Source organism: Lemur catta, chromosome 8, assembly GCF_020740605.2.
Source record: "Lemur catta isolate mLemCat1 chromosome 8, mLemCat1.pri, whole genome shotgun sequence".
In the NCBI taxonomy this organism is placed as follows: Eukaryota; Metazoa; Chordata; class Mammalia; order Primates; family Lemuridae; genus Lemur; species Lemur catta.
Window position 1 is genome coordinate 59,822,432 of NC_059135.1, and position 14,505 is coordinate 59,836,936.

The following is a 14,505-nucleotide window of genomic DNA, read 5'->3' on the forward strand; positions in this document are numbered from 1 at the left end:
TAAGGAAGTTCTGTTTTATTATTAGTTTGCTTAGCATTTTTATTAAAATAAATACTGAATTGTATGCTTTTCTATATATTTTGAAATGGTCATTAGCTTTTTTCTTCATTAATCTGTTAATATGGTAAATTACACTAATATCTACTAATAAAATGATATAACAGATATGTTATATCTGCTATAGATATTGATTACATTAATATTTATTCATATTTTGTTATTAAAATACCCTTTCATTTATTGGGAAAACCTTCTTAGAGATGATTTTTAATCCTATAAAGCACTTGACAGCACTTGGTAATATTTCATTTTATATTTTAGCATTTATAGTTTAGAGTCAGAAGGTCTATAGCTTCCATTTTTCATCCAGGTTTGGTATCAAGGTCTCAGCAGTCTTGCAAAATATACCAAAGAACTTTCTCTCTCTTTTTTTCCTGTGCAACTGGTTGTTTCTGGAACTCAATCCTAGGCTATTTTATAAATGACGGGAAAGCCATACTCAATATCTGTTTCCTTCTCTTTCCTTAGATTTGGACATATGCATTTTCCTATCTGTAACATCTTTTTTTGGCACTTTCAATCTTATAAAATCATCATCATTAAGATGAACAGAGAAAATCCAAAATTATCTCTAGGTATTGTTTCACACTCCAGGAATATACTCAAGGAACCATATGGACCAGGGGGGAAAAAACTTACATGGAAGGAAAAATATGAAAATCAAACTCCTACATTTTCATTACTAATATAAGATTTAAAAACGAGGACACGATCACAATCTGTACTGAAGGGGGGAAGTGCATATTTTTCACATGAGAAAACCTTAACAGGGAAAGCATATCATTTAAAACATATTACAAAGTTAGAGAATCTTCAAGTTTCTACAACTGTTAGTGCTGCTCATTCTAAATCATTTTCTAAGGATCATGTACAAAATATGTATTTTTCCATACCAACATTGGAATTTAACAGGTATGCTACTCTCTTTTAATGCTGACTGCAGTTAGATTACTGTGGAGGCAGCAGGTGGCAGCAGCTCCCACTCCAAAAGCTGGGAATTGGAGCAAGTCATGAAACACTTTGTGGCCTCCCTTGCTGGCTAGCCTTTCTGTAAAGTTCTTTGTGTCTATAACTGCGCATTTCACATATGGAAGGAAAGATGATATAATGCGTAAATCCCACAAACTTTGACAAAACCAAAAGGATTTGTCATGTATTCTTTACATAGAGAATGAATAACAAACGTATGAAATAGGTGAGTTTTAATCTTTGGAATCTTCTTTTTATTTAAAACACCCAGTGCAGTGCCTTCATACTCTTTCTAGAACTCTTGCCCTGTTCCCCTCTTCATACATTCCTTTGGGTCTCACTCAAGCCTTTCTTTTCCAGGAAAGTTGGCCATACTTTTAGAGTTTTTGCTACCTTTTATTAAATAAGAGTAGATAATAATAATATTAATATGCAATGATAATAAAACTAATGACCATTTATTGAGCATATACTGTGTGATAAATTCTCTTCTAGAAGTTTTACATATTTTATCTCATTTAATCTACACAGTAACTCAATAAATTAGATACAACTATTATCCCCATTTTATGGATATAGAAATTGAAGCCCAAAGAGGTTCAACTCCTTGCATTAGATCACACAGCTAATAAGTGGAAGAGGCCAGAACACCACAGTCTATCTGACCTAGGCATACTCTTCATCATTACTCAGGGTGTGTTAACCAGGTAGACCAATCCCAACTGATACCTAATTTTTTAATTACACTAGCATATAAGCTGCTTCAAGCTATTTAAAGTGTATATATTTCCAAAATTCCTTTGAGAAGTGTATCCACAGGTGGGAATTTGAGGCCATGGACAGATGGTTCAGCATGGAAGAGATATAGAAATAAACAGACCAAGAAGATAAATCTCAACTTCTTCATTTATTATGTGTATAAACTTGGCAAGTTATGTCATCATCCACAGCTTGACTTTCCTCATGTGTTTAATGGTGGAAATAATACTTACATGTTGTTGTGAAAATTAATTGAGATAACACAGCAGAGTTCCCAGAACATAATCAGTACAGCCTCAATTAGTAGTAAATATTAGTTCATGTCCACCTCCCTCAATAAACTGTAGTGCTGACTAAATTTCCCTAGGGTAGGTTGAGCCTGGAAAAATAAGTAAGAGGAAAATATAGGGTAGTAATTGGACATTATTAATTTTTGTATCTTCCTCAATGACTATCTCAACTGGTGAGTGCACAACAAATGCTTATTCTTAAATTGATGAAAAAATAAATTCACAAAATTGTTAATGGATATTTTACATATGTAAAAATGGAATCTGCCCAACTATTTGTTATGCATTTAGAGGACTGGGGTTAAGAGATAACACTGATGTTCCTGGGAAACTTACTCATGATTAAATAAGGTTAATAGGGCCTCCTTGGCCGGGCGCGGTGGCTCACGCCTGTAATCCTAGCTCTGGGAGGCCGAGGCGGGTGGATCGCTCGAGGTCAGGAGTTCGAGACCAGCCTGAGCAAGAGTGAGACCCCGTCTCTACTAAAAATAGAAAGAAATTATCTGGCCAACTAAAAATATATATACAAAAAAATTAGCCGGGCATGGTGGCTCATGCCTGTAGTCCCAGCTACTAGGGAGGCTGAGGCAGTAGGATCGCTTAAGCCCAGGAGTCTGAGGTTGCTGTGAGCTAGGCTGATGCCACGGCACTCACTCTAGCCCGGGCAACAAAGTGACACTCTGTCTCAAAAAAAAAAAAAAAAAAAAAAAAAAAATAGGGCCTCCTTATTAATTTCTGGCTTAAAGAGACTCAATTTATATTTGTGACACCATTTCTTTTTTTCTGCTATGCTTGAATTTGTTTAATAATTTATCAAATTAACTGATTTCTCTTCTAGACCAAAAACAGACGATGCCTGGGTATTTGCAAAGCCTAATGCCATTCAGGCTGTTGGGGTTATGTCTTTTGGTGAGTACATGGTTTCAGAGGCCCTTTCTCAATATGAAGTCATTTGTTCTATGAAAAAGTGATGTGTTTCATATTTATGTCTGGATAGCAGATGTCCTAAGTTTTAGACTTCCTATTAGCAGCATATGATCTAGTTTATGCCAATATAAAATTAGGCTCAAACTTTTCTCACTCATCACTAAAATTTGATTCAATTTGGAGAAGTCTATTTCTTATGCAGAAAACTCATTATAGTCATCTTGTTTCTTAACTTGGAAGTCTAGCAAGTGTTAGGAACTTCTTCAAACCCTTGCACACAAAGTATTATAGTATAAATTGGCCAGATGTCCAAAACTATTATGTCCCAGATGGCAAAAGAAGCCATGGACTAAAAATTATGGTGATGTTTAGATTTTCCTTAAGATGGGAAGAACCATTAGCAAAAGCAAAATGGGAGAGAAGTTTGAACTGGCCTGGTTTATATCAAAAGTGACATGAAGAGATCATGTAAGCGTAAATGTGAATGAACTTTCTCATTTCCAGAGCTATCAGAAAAATTATTTTCTGACATATTAATAAATTAATATATTTAAACTTTCATTCATTGGCATCTACAGTAGCACACATCTCTGAATTTTCAGAACTAAAAAAGAAAACCTTGGTGCTTGCTTTAATAATGTCTGTTTTGTTTTGTTTTTGGATTGCAGCATTTATTTGCCACCATAACTCCTTCTTAGTTTACAGTTCTTTAGAAGAACCCACAGTAGCTAAGTGGTCCCGCATCATCCATATATCCATCGTGGTTTCCATGTTTATCTGTATACTCTTTGCTACATGTGGATACCTGACATTTACTGGCTTCACCCAAGGTAAAAATGAGAGATTCAGTCATGTTATATTTTGGTGTTCATGTGGATTGGTACAAGTGTACTCAGTGTTCTACTCATTATAATTATGCCCAGTGTTCTATTTCAAAGGATCAGTCTCTTCCACCCATTCTCTCCTCTACCCTGCTGACTTTCTGCTGTCCCTGTTTCCTATTTTTTTCCTTCATAAGCTGCCAAACTTAGTTCTGTAGTCCATACTCTCTCCTTCCATGCTTTCCTTTCCAAGCACGTGAATCCTGGCTTTCCTCCGTACTACTTCCCTGCAGCTTCACTTTCAAAGGTACCAGTGGCCTCCTAGTCTCCAAAACTAATAACCTTCTTGGTTCCAATTCTCCTGAATCTCTCTGAATCCCTTAACAAAACTGAACTTCCTTTCTTTGCTCAAATTTTCCTCCTTTAGAGGAATAAGCACTGCCATATTATCATTGTTATTCTTTATAACTGTTAATAATTTTTTTCTTTCTTTACTCTCTCTCTTTGCCCTCTCTAATCCCCCACTCCACCCCCACCCGACCCCACCCAGATAACTGGTTCAGGCATGTGGCTTGCTTTTCTCTCAACAAATTCTCCAGACACTTTCATTGTTTTAGTTCTAACCCAGACCTTTCTTTTCATCTCCAGCCTGATGCCTGCAGGACATTTCTATTCAACTGTCCCATTCTTACCTTAATCACAAAACATCATCTTTCCCATAAAACCAGCCCTTTCCCTCCCTCCCTCTCTCCAAAGTTACTTCTCTTTTCTTGTATTTGCCCAGGCCCAACAACTAAGTAGTCATCTCTTCAACTTCCTTTGGCCCTTACATTCAATCATCTATGTAGTGTAATATTCAGGGCAGTCTGACAGTAGGCTAAATGCTGTGATTCATATACTTCATAGCTCTTGCAGGTCTATTATCTCACTGACCTTCAAACAACCCTTTGAAGGGAAGTGGAATAACTAGTTTTACCCCTGATTAAAACACAAAGAGGTGAAGCAACTTGCCCATGCTGGCTGATGACAAACGAGAAAACAAGTCTTCCTACTCCTAAATCCAGTATTTTTTCCATTCTCTTTCTACTGCTCCCATTTTGGTCAAGCATAGCTCACTAAAAGCTGTTCCTTAGCCTTCAACTCCTCTTAGCTTAGTTTTCTGAAGACACTGGGGTGCTCTCGGGAGAATGGCTGCCTTATTTTGAACAGAGGTTACCAGTCAGTATGATTGTAGGCAGATATTTCTCAGGAAATAAAGATGGCTTCAGAAATAATGATTAACATAATTCCAATGCAGTCAAAAATATAACACATGCGTGTGCCATTAGAGTGCAGTAATAAAGTGACCTCTAAAGTCTTGATAAGAATTGTATTCCAAAACATTACCGTGTATCACTATTGCTACATTGTTTATCAAAATGAATGGCCCAGGGGCTCCAGTCCATACAGGACCTTGGTTTTTACATGCCTTCTCTGTACGACATAAATCTTTCTTGTTAGTTCCACCTTCTTGATGTTTTTATCAGTGGTAATTGCTCAGATGTAATTAAATCTTATATAACAAAGCTGACAGGTGTTTGATGTTGTTGTTGTTTTTTCCCTAGCTATAATTCCCTAAAATACACTTAGATTTAAGCTGGAATAAGCTGGCATTGTTTCTCTAGAACATTTCTCCTTAGGCAAATCTGGTCTTATTTGTGCAAACTGCATGTTTCCTTTCTTATCCCTTTCAGTAGACAAATTTCAGCTTGTGAGGCAGAGGGAATTCTGGATTCATCTTGACATTCCCAGTGACTTTTGAAAAGATGTAGGGCCCATTTCTTAGCAGAGGTTAGTGAATAGGGAGCTTCAGTCCTTTTTTCTCAGAGTGCTGGAATGTTTTCAATCAACCTTGAAGCAGATCTCTGGCACCTTTGCTTTGTGGTTTAATCTCCTTCTGCCTGAAAGGGACATTGTAAAGTAATGTACATTTGTTCCAGTTGATGGGGGGAAGGGAAAGTCACTTAAAGTAAATCCTGGGAAGAAGGAGGTCATTTAGGGTATTTAGCATTTTAATGGAAAAAAGTACAGAAGTATTATGACTTTGTTTTTTTCTTTTTAAACAGTGTAGTAGTGGGTGACTTTAATCTAATTTTTGATTCGGTTTAGTTTTAAAAAGGTGATCACAATTTTAAAATGTAAGCATATTATATTCAGGAAATAAACAGGCCCAAATACTCTGTTTCAGCGTTGGTAAATGCTTTTTGCTGACATAAGTTCTTTGCCCAGTTAAATCTCTGTATTTCTTCATAGATAGCTAAGAAAATATAGTCTCTAGATAAGAATTGTTTTAAGGTTTATATGATCCATCATTAAGTTTGAAACTAATTAAATTTAATGTTCTTTCTGGGAAATAGCCATATTTTCAGAGTTTTGAATCAGTGCATTTACACTTGGGCTCATCAGATGACATGAAAAACAATATATGCTTGGAATTTCTTGCAGTGGCCCCAAGTTTGTGATTAAACCCTATAGCATGATATACAGGAAATCCAGCTCCCCAGATGTACTGGTCTACTCTTCCTTTCAGGATTGTTCTTGATCTAAGAATAGCATTTCAAAAGGAAATTTGTTTATTTTAACAGACATTTTTTTAAAAAATAATGAAGTCATTTATTCACCAGAAACAAAGACCAGAAGCAAGTTTACAAAGCCAATGCACAAGAATTTAGGGAGTTGATTCTGCTGTAAGAAGACAATGGATAAAATATTTTTCAGAAGTTGATACAAATTTGAGGTAAACCTACCAAAAACAAACAATGAGAATAAGGGAAAAAAACTATTAGTGATGGATTTATCTTGAAGTAGAACACGTACTGGTTTAAAATCAATGAATAATTACATTGTTATTGAATGCAAAAACTTACATTTGGCCTGGCAATCTGTTGTTCTTTTAATTAAAGGAAATGAAGTTTACAGAGATTCACTTACATACAATCATTTGTTGCTTAATGACAGGGACACATTCTGAGGAATGCATCATTAGGCCATTTCATCCTTTTGTGAACATCATAGAGTGTACTTACACAAACCTACTACACACCTAGACTACACGGTATAACCTATTGCTCATAGGTAACAAACCTGTATAGTATGTCACAGTGCTAATAGTGTAGGCAATTGGAACACAATGGTAAGTATTTGTGTATCTAAATATATCTAAACATAGAAAACATACAGTAAAAATATAGGCATTACAATCTTAGGGGACCACTGTCTTCTATGGGGTCCCTTAGGTGATGCATGACTATAACAAATATCTAATATTTCATGTATTAGTTATCTCAAATATACAGTATCTAGTAAATAAACTTAGTTTATGTTATTTTCTAGGAGACTTATTTGAAAATTATTGCAGAAGTGATAACCTGGTAACATTTGGGAGGTGTTGTTATGGCGTCACTGTCCTGTTGACGTATCCGATGGAATGTTTTGTGACTAGAGAGGTGAGTACAACTCCTCAACACTTTATCCAGGTGATCTCTCTATTACGTTTTATTTAGGAAGATTTATAAATAATTCAATTTGGCAAATTCCCAAGTACATAACAAGTGGTATCATTTATAAAATTTTCTTTTTCAGAGTTTAAAGATGAATTTATATTCAGATGTTTACAAGATAATTTTTCAAAAGTTGGATTTGAAAATTAAGTTTGTTAGTTTGGTTTATAATACCATAAGCACAAATATTTATACAACTGCATTCCACAGTGAATGTGAGCCTTTAGTAACAACCAAACTAAGGTTGTTGGGTTTTTTTTTAAATAGCATTCTCACAAAGTAACTAAGGATCAAGGTTCAGAACATGTTTTACAAAACTGTCTTTTTGCTGAGATGTTCTATAAGTCAACATGTACTAAAGACACCATAGATCAGATTTTAATTGATTTTGTTGTTTCTTGAAAACTGAAGTATCTTATATTACATGGAGAACCAACATTGAACTTAAGCCTTCAGTTTTACAGATATATTTTATTTATATATTTACATAAATATATTTATTTACATTTTTATATAATAAAAATAATACAAGTAATATAAATTTACAGCATATTATTTATATCTAAATATATTTCATTTAAAAGTCAGCTCTAAATCATGTTATACAGACCACGTGGATTTGTGGAGAAAGATTAGCTACAAGCAAATTAATTCTTTTGGTGTACAATTGGATAACATAGCTTGTCAGGAATCCCTTCTGCTGTCAGCTAAAAATCCACTGGCCCAGTTCACAGTACAACATGATCGTCCTTCACAGCAGTTCTTTCAGGAATCACACTGAAAAGGGCTTAGTCTTAGGATCTATTCGAAGAGGCTGTTTACACAGCACACCATGTGAATGGGTGTAATGTGTGAAGTGAAATGTCTACAGAGCTTTAAATACACTAAGGAATTGGCAGGCTTCTTGAGGCAGCCCAGTGCTTACCTTCAGCCAGCGCTGGGGATGAGGAACTGCTCAGGAAAATGGAAGAGGCAAATGTTCAGCACTGGGCATGTCCTTCACAATTAGCACTTTTGCTCACTTAGAAAGGTACAATTCACAGGCCAGTTCTCTATCTTGACTATAAGGGAGAAGTACACTGAATTAAGGTTACTTTATGAAGATTTTTTTCAAAATTTAAGAGCCAGTTCTAACTACTGTTAGATGCAGGAAATGGTATTATACTTTCTGCCCAGTACGTTAGGTTCAAATCTGGTCTTAGATCAACAAGAACAAATGGTACATTCTCATGTGGTTTCTGGTAAACTGCCTGTGGACGGTCTGAGTCACCTCACCTGCACAACTTCTGTCTTTAGTACTTGAAACTTGAATTTCCTTTCTAGCTGCCGTGACAGGAAGACAGAATAAAATCAAGATCTCTGCCACAGTAGCAAATACTTGTCAGAGAATGCTGTATATGCCTTTCCCTTTGTCTTCTTTCTACACACACACACACATATACAGTTGACGTGAACGTAATGGAAACCATTTCTATTCGTAGGTAAATTAGCCAGCCATATACAAGGGTGCCAAAAAGGCTATCTACTATTAATAAATATCTCTCACTTGCCCGCCTCATTAAGTGATTTTTCACTCTCACAATTATATCATAGAGGCATCTATAAGAATGGATTTTAAATAAGATGATATTTGGAAAGACATTACAAATTGTAAGCAGTAAAAGTTATTAGTATCACCTTTAATGTATTAGCAGAGTCATGGCAGTATCTGATCTATGGGGAATGTTTCATATTTAGGCAGCAAAGCTTGGAGAAGCTGCCTTCTTTACCATCTGCCAGCATCTGACCCTCTGCTACCATTTCCAACTCATGTCTCACTGTCGTTTGCACAGGGCCACCACTCTATTCATACTGCCTCCCCCTTCTCCTCCATAGGTATCTTTCGTGTTCTTACCTCTTTGCTCTTTTTCACACTGTTCCCTCAGCCTATAATTCTGCTCCAAGTGCTACTCATGTGTCAAGCCCCACCTCAAAGCAAGGTAGGTCAAGCACATTTCAGGAGTGCCAGGGAGGAGAGTACTCTAAAGGAGAAAGGTCTGAATACCTAAAGCTCCTTTTAGTTCTAAATCCTCTTTGATCTTTTTTGTCCTGTCATAAATTTTGATCTCTTATTTGTTTTTTTAGATTGGTTTTATATCTCCAGTTATTCATTCCTGAGAATAAGAATCATCTCCTAGACATTTTATCTTTGTAAGCCATATCACAGTATGGGATACATTAAGTTGTTAACTGCTCATTGATTTCTTGATCTGAGTATTAATAGAAAATAGTGATGAAGTCTTCTCCATTTTTGTTGAGGAAAGGCAATATAAAGTGGACCTAAATTGTAACAAATACGATTTAGTTTATAAAGAATTAATTTCCTGTTAGTAAAGGATATTACACATTCAGTATTATTAAAGGAAATGGGGTAAACACTTCCTTTAAGGCCATTCAAATAATCTAAATAGTGTCTACTTTGTTTTATAATAATAGTAACCTTGCTGGACTCAAGGAAGAAGAATAAGGTAAATTTCCAAGGTCTCTTATACTTCAGAAATATATATATTCAAACATTGGTATGCCATGCTATGAGTCTGTAGTATAATTCACTAATGGTTCAACAAAGAATACCTGTTATTGATAAAAAGTAGAACATTCCTAGTGACTTGAGATTTGATTAATTGCCTTATTGGTAGTATTTTATACAGTCCTAAATGCTTTTATGAAACACTCTCAATAAATCCTGAGTCCCTTTCAAAATAATCTGTTTATTTGGCAGGTAATTGCCAACGTGTTTTTTGGTGGAAATCTTTCATCAGTTTTCCACGTGGTTATAACTGTGGTTATCATTACTATAGCCATGCTTGTGTCATTGCTGATTGACTGCCTTGGAATAGTTTTGGAACTCAATGTAAGTACATTTAAAGATTTACTCCATTCTAAAATTCACTTTAAAAAATAATGTTTATATTTAACATAAGATGTATTTTTCTTAACACAAGTGTCACTTTCTGAAGTGGAATGAAAATGTGTTTGTAATACAAGAGTAAATACTTGTAATGATGATACTGCGTACTTTATAGGACTATATATTTCTAAATCAGTGGTTCTCAAATGGAGGCAGGTTTGCTCTTCCTTTCCCAAGGGGCATCTGACAATGTCTGCAGACATTTTTGGTTGTCACACTGGGTAGGAGTGCTACTGGAACCCAGTGGGTAGAGGCCAGGGATACTGCTGAACATCCCACAGCACAGGACAGGCTCCCCACAGCAAAGAACGATCTGATCCAAAATGTCAATAGTGCTGAGGTTGAGAAACCCTGCTTTAGAGCACTTTTGCATATCTTATTTACTATAACACATAGATATTACTAAAAATAACTATAAAGTAAGTGAATCTGGAATTTTCTTTGCTGAGTAAAAACATGTCTAGTGAAAAATATGGAAGGAATAGAGTTATATCCATATTGCACATCCACTTACTATGGCCCAATTTCTTCTTCTTTAAATATTTTTTTCTCTCTCCAGACTTTTATTTTGGAATCTGTACTGCCACCACCTAAATCTAAGTCCTCATCATATCACATCTAAAAATTAATCCAGGCTTTATTTGCTTCAACTATCACATTGAAGCAAAAAAGTTGTTTCATTTTATTAGCATCCTACTTAAAAACCTCCATTTTTTTTAACCAAGTAAGTATAAACTCCATTGCTGAATAAGCCATATCAATTCTTAATACTATCCTTTGCTTATCTGTTTTTTATTTCCTATTGTGATTATTTTCCTTTCATTTCTGTACAAATCTACAAGACTTCAAGGTCCAGTGCAACTTTTAACTCATTTATTCATTGATCATACATTTGCTGAGTAATTGCTATGTACCACACAATAGAATTTAACGATAGAAGGAAGTCAGAAAGGATCTATGCTTTCTCACAAATAAACATAAAGGTTCAACTGCTAAATAGGTGATAAAGAAGACAGAGGGAAGTGAATGGGCTCCCGGAAGACATTTTTAAGACAAGATTGATCCAATTTGGTGACAGATTCAATTGGGGAAATAAGGGGATAGAGGGACACATTAAGAATGACTCCTGGCTGGGTGCGGTTGCTCACTCCTGTAGTCCTAGCACTCTGGGAGGCCGAGGTGGGAGGATTGCTCGAGGTTAGGAGTTTGAGACCAGCCTGAGCAAGAGTGAGACCCCTGTCTCTACTAAAAATAGAAAGAAATTAGCTGGACAACTAAAAATATTAGAAAAAATTAGCTGAGCATGGTGGCGCATGCCTGTAGTCCCAGCTACTTGGGAGGCTGAGGCAGAAGGATTGCTTGAGCCCAGGAGTTTGAGGTTCCTGTGAGCTAAGTTGACGCCATGACACTCTAGCCCAGGCAAGAGTGAGACTCCGTCTCAAAAAAAAAAAAAAAAGAAAAAGAATGACTCCTTGATTCAGATCTAGGCTTTGTAGTCAAAGTACCAAAAAACAAACAAAAAAACCCTCCGTGGTTCTATTTTGTGAAACTAGGATGATGGTGCCATTTGGTGAGACGAGAATGGAAGTGGATCTACCCCTTAATTTTCCCCTTCTGTTAATACAGTCCTTACAGAATTTCTAATCGGACTCACTCACCACTTAGCATTTCCTAGTTATGCACTAGAAGGAGGGCAGACTTTTACAGGTGTGATCTCAAATCATCATTTACTCATTTTGTTGAGAATTGAGGGAGGCACAAAGGTGTTATTGTCAGTGCCCAAGTCACTATGCCCTCCAGATGCCATTTTGATTTGACATCCAGATAAAGGCAGTAGGAGATTCAGTCAGGGACATACTATTGGGAATTTTCTTGTAAACGGAAAGTGGGAAGTAGTTAGCTTTCCAAAAACCTCAGAGGACTATGGAATTGTCTGTTCCACCACAATGGAAAGAAAGCTCATAGGAGAGGTGAACAAAATGTCAAAGGTAACTTTTAACTTCTTCCGAACTTTGAACAAATCAAAGGCCAGTAGGACCATTTGAAATCATTTAATGTACTAACCTTTATTTGTGTAAATGGATCACTGCTAGTGAATGCACTAAACTGATTTGTGTATTATTTCATATCATGTACCGTTTGAGCTGTCCATATAAGATTGCCTTACCTACCAAATTGTAAGCTCTTTGAAGACAAGAGTATTTAACCATCTTCCCCAATCTCGACGGTATCTAGCACAGAGCTAAGAACACAGTGCTCAAATTACTGTATGGTTGATTGTCCCTTGGGATCACAGTTCAGGACCTTTTTCTGTAAATAAACATTCCTGGACACAAGAGATGTTCTTTAATGTAGTGCCAGGAAATTAAGTGTTACAAAAAGTGTTGGTGTTGACAGTAGTAATTTTTCACTTATGCTATGGAGGTGATCAACATAATGATTTCTGGGCCTGTTTTTTTCTTGTTTTATGAAAGTTCTCATTTGAGTCCATAAGTTTGTTTGTTTTCAATATTGTAGGAGTTTGTTATGAAAGAAAAAATGTTCATCATCTGCCTGATTCACTACATCTTGATAGCTTAACAAATTTTTTATTCCCTTTAAATTAACCAAGCACATACATACTGCTGATTTTTCAGGAATGATACATTTTTTGTAAATTTAACCATTACTTTCTGTAAAGTTAATTGCTAATCTCCATGACAATGGAGAACAAAATTGTAAGCACACAATCACATTAACTATTCTGTATTATACTTACATTGAAAACTTTTTGTGGTTTGGACAGAATTCTAGTATTACAATCAGAGAAGAATACTTTGTAAGCATCTATTACAAAGTCAAGTTCTGAGCTGTCTATGGTGGACTATTTTAAAAATTTAAAACATGATTTTAGATCCTTAAATTTAAACATTCATGGAAAAACAATGAAAGAAATGTGCTAAGTTGTCTGTTATGATCTAATAACCCAAGACAATTGCACTACTTTTAAAGTACTTTGTAAGAATTAATAAGTCTAGGGTCTCCATTCTCTGTCAGACCACCTGAAAATACATGTTTTCCTAATCAATAAAAGTCTTCTGGTATGCACAACAACATATTGAGGCCTCTACTCAGCTCCCTTTTATGTGGACACTTACTATGCTTAATAGAGCCAAATCAAGCATCATTTTTGTCAATAACTGACACATGTGGATAATGCAACACATTAGAAGTAACTAAAGCATATTGTGTTCCAATTCATAATGATAATGTGAGCTAACAAGTTTTGAGTACTTATCCTGTGCCAAGCACTTGGCATGCATTATCTCCCTTTATACATACTAACTTTACAGATAAAGAAACTGAGGCACAGGGTGATTAAATAGTCTGAGGTTTTACTAGTTATGAGTAGAAAAATCAAGGTTTGAACATAGGCATTTGGACCCTATAGCCCACATTCTTAATCATTATACTACTCTGACATTTCCTAAACGTAAGGCTTTAAATTATGTAAAATAATTATGTTCATTTGTCTATCCATTTTTTAAGCTAAAAATCTATGCATTGAGTTTATCTGTAAGTAAGCCTAAGAGTAATCCATGATACATATAGATAGACTTTCACAATGGGTTAAAATAAATACCAAGAAATGAAATAAAATGAAATAAAATGGAACTCAAACTTTTTGTCTCAATAATTTTTAGTTAATAACTTTCATGTTAGTTAATAATTTCAGTATTTTAGGAATTTAGTTAATAGCTTTTATCTCAGATAATAATTGTAGTACTTTAGGAGTTCTTTTTTATTGTGGCTTCTGAATCATCACTAAGTAGACCAATGATCTTCACAGATGAGATGTGCATTAGAATGAGATCTTGCAAAGTTAGGGAAATACTGTCATTTAGTATAACTAAATAAGGTAGGATAAAATGATTTGGGTTTATGTTAGTTAGTCAATAAAAAGAAAAACTCCATTTAGAACTTGCCTCTTATTTTGTTTTCATGACAGTAGACAATAATGAAATATTTTTCCAAAGCAGATGAACCCTTAGTTTTAAAGAATTCATTTTAGAAGCAAATAAAACAAATATAAGTACCATTTGTAGCAGTAAGAATCTGGCACTTTGACAATAATGTTGCTGTTAGAGAAAGAGGCATCTGCATTAATTGGGCCCCATGGGTTTCTACTTGCAGCAGTGTTTGAAAAAAAA

At 35.3% G+C, this 14,505-nt stretch overlaps 1 protein-coding gene and 1 long non-coding RNA gene across 5 annotated transcripts in view; one reads left to right on the forward strand and one right to left on the reverse strand.

The window, feature by feature from the left end:
* Nucleotides 1-14,505, reverse strand: part of LOC123643707 — a 134,332-nt gene that overhangs the window by 42,496 nt on the left and 77,331 nt on the right. The window lies entirely within an intron of this gene.
* SLC38A11 (solute carrier family 38 member 11) overlaps nucleotides 1-14,505 on the forward strand; it is a 56,472-nt gene that overhangs the window by 36,013 nt on the left and 5,954 nt on the right. For both annotated transcript variants that reach the window (XM_045559392.1, XM_045559391.1), the window contains 4 exons: nucleotides 2,917-2,987; nucleotides 3,674-3,835; nucleotides 7,199-7,311; nucleotides 10,127-10,258. In XM_045559392.1, coding sequence (XP_045415348.1) covers nucleotides 2,917-2,987; nucleotides 3,674-3,835; nucleotides 7,199-7,311; nucleotides 10,127-10,258 — 478 coding nt within the window. The remainder of the gene's footprint in view (nucleotides 1-2,916; nucleotides 2,988-3,673; nucleotides 3,836-7,198; nucleotides 7,312-10,126; nucleotides 10,259-14,505) is intronic.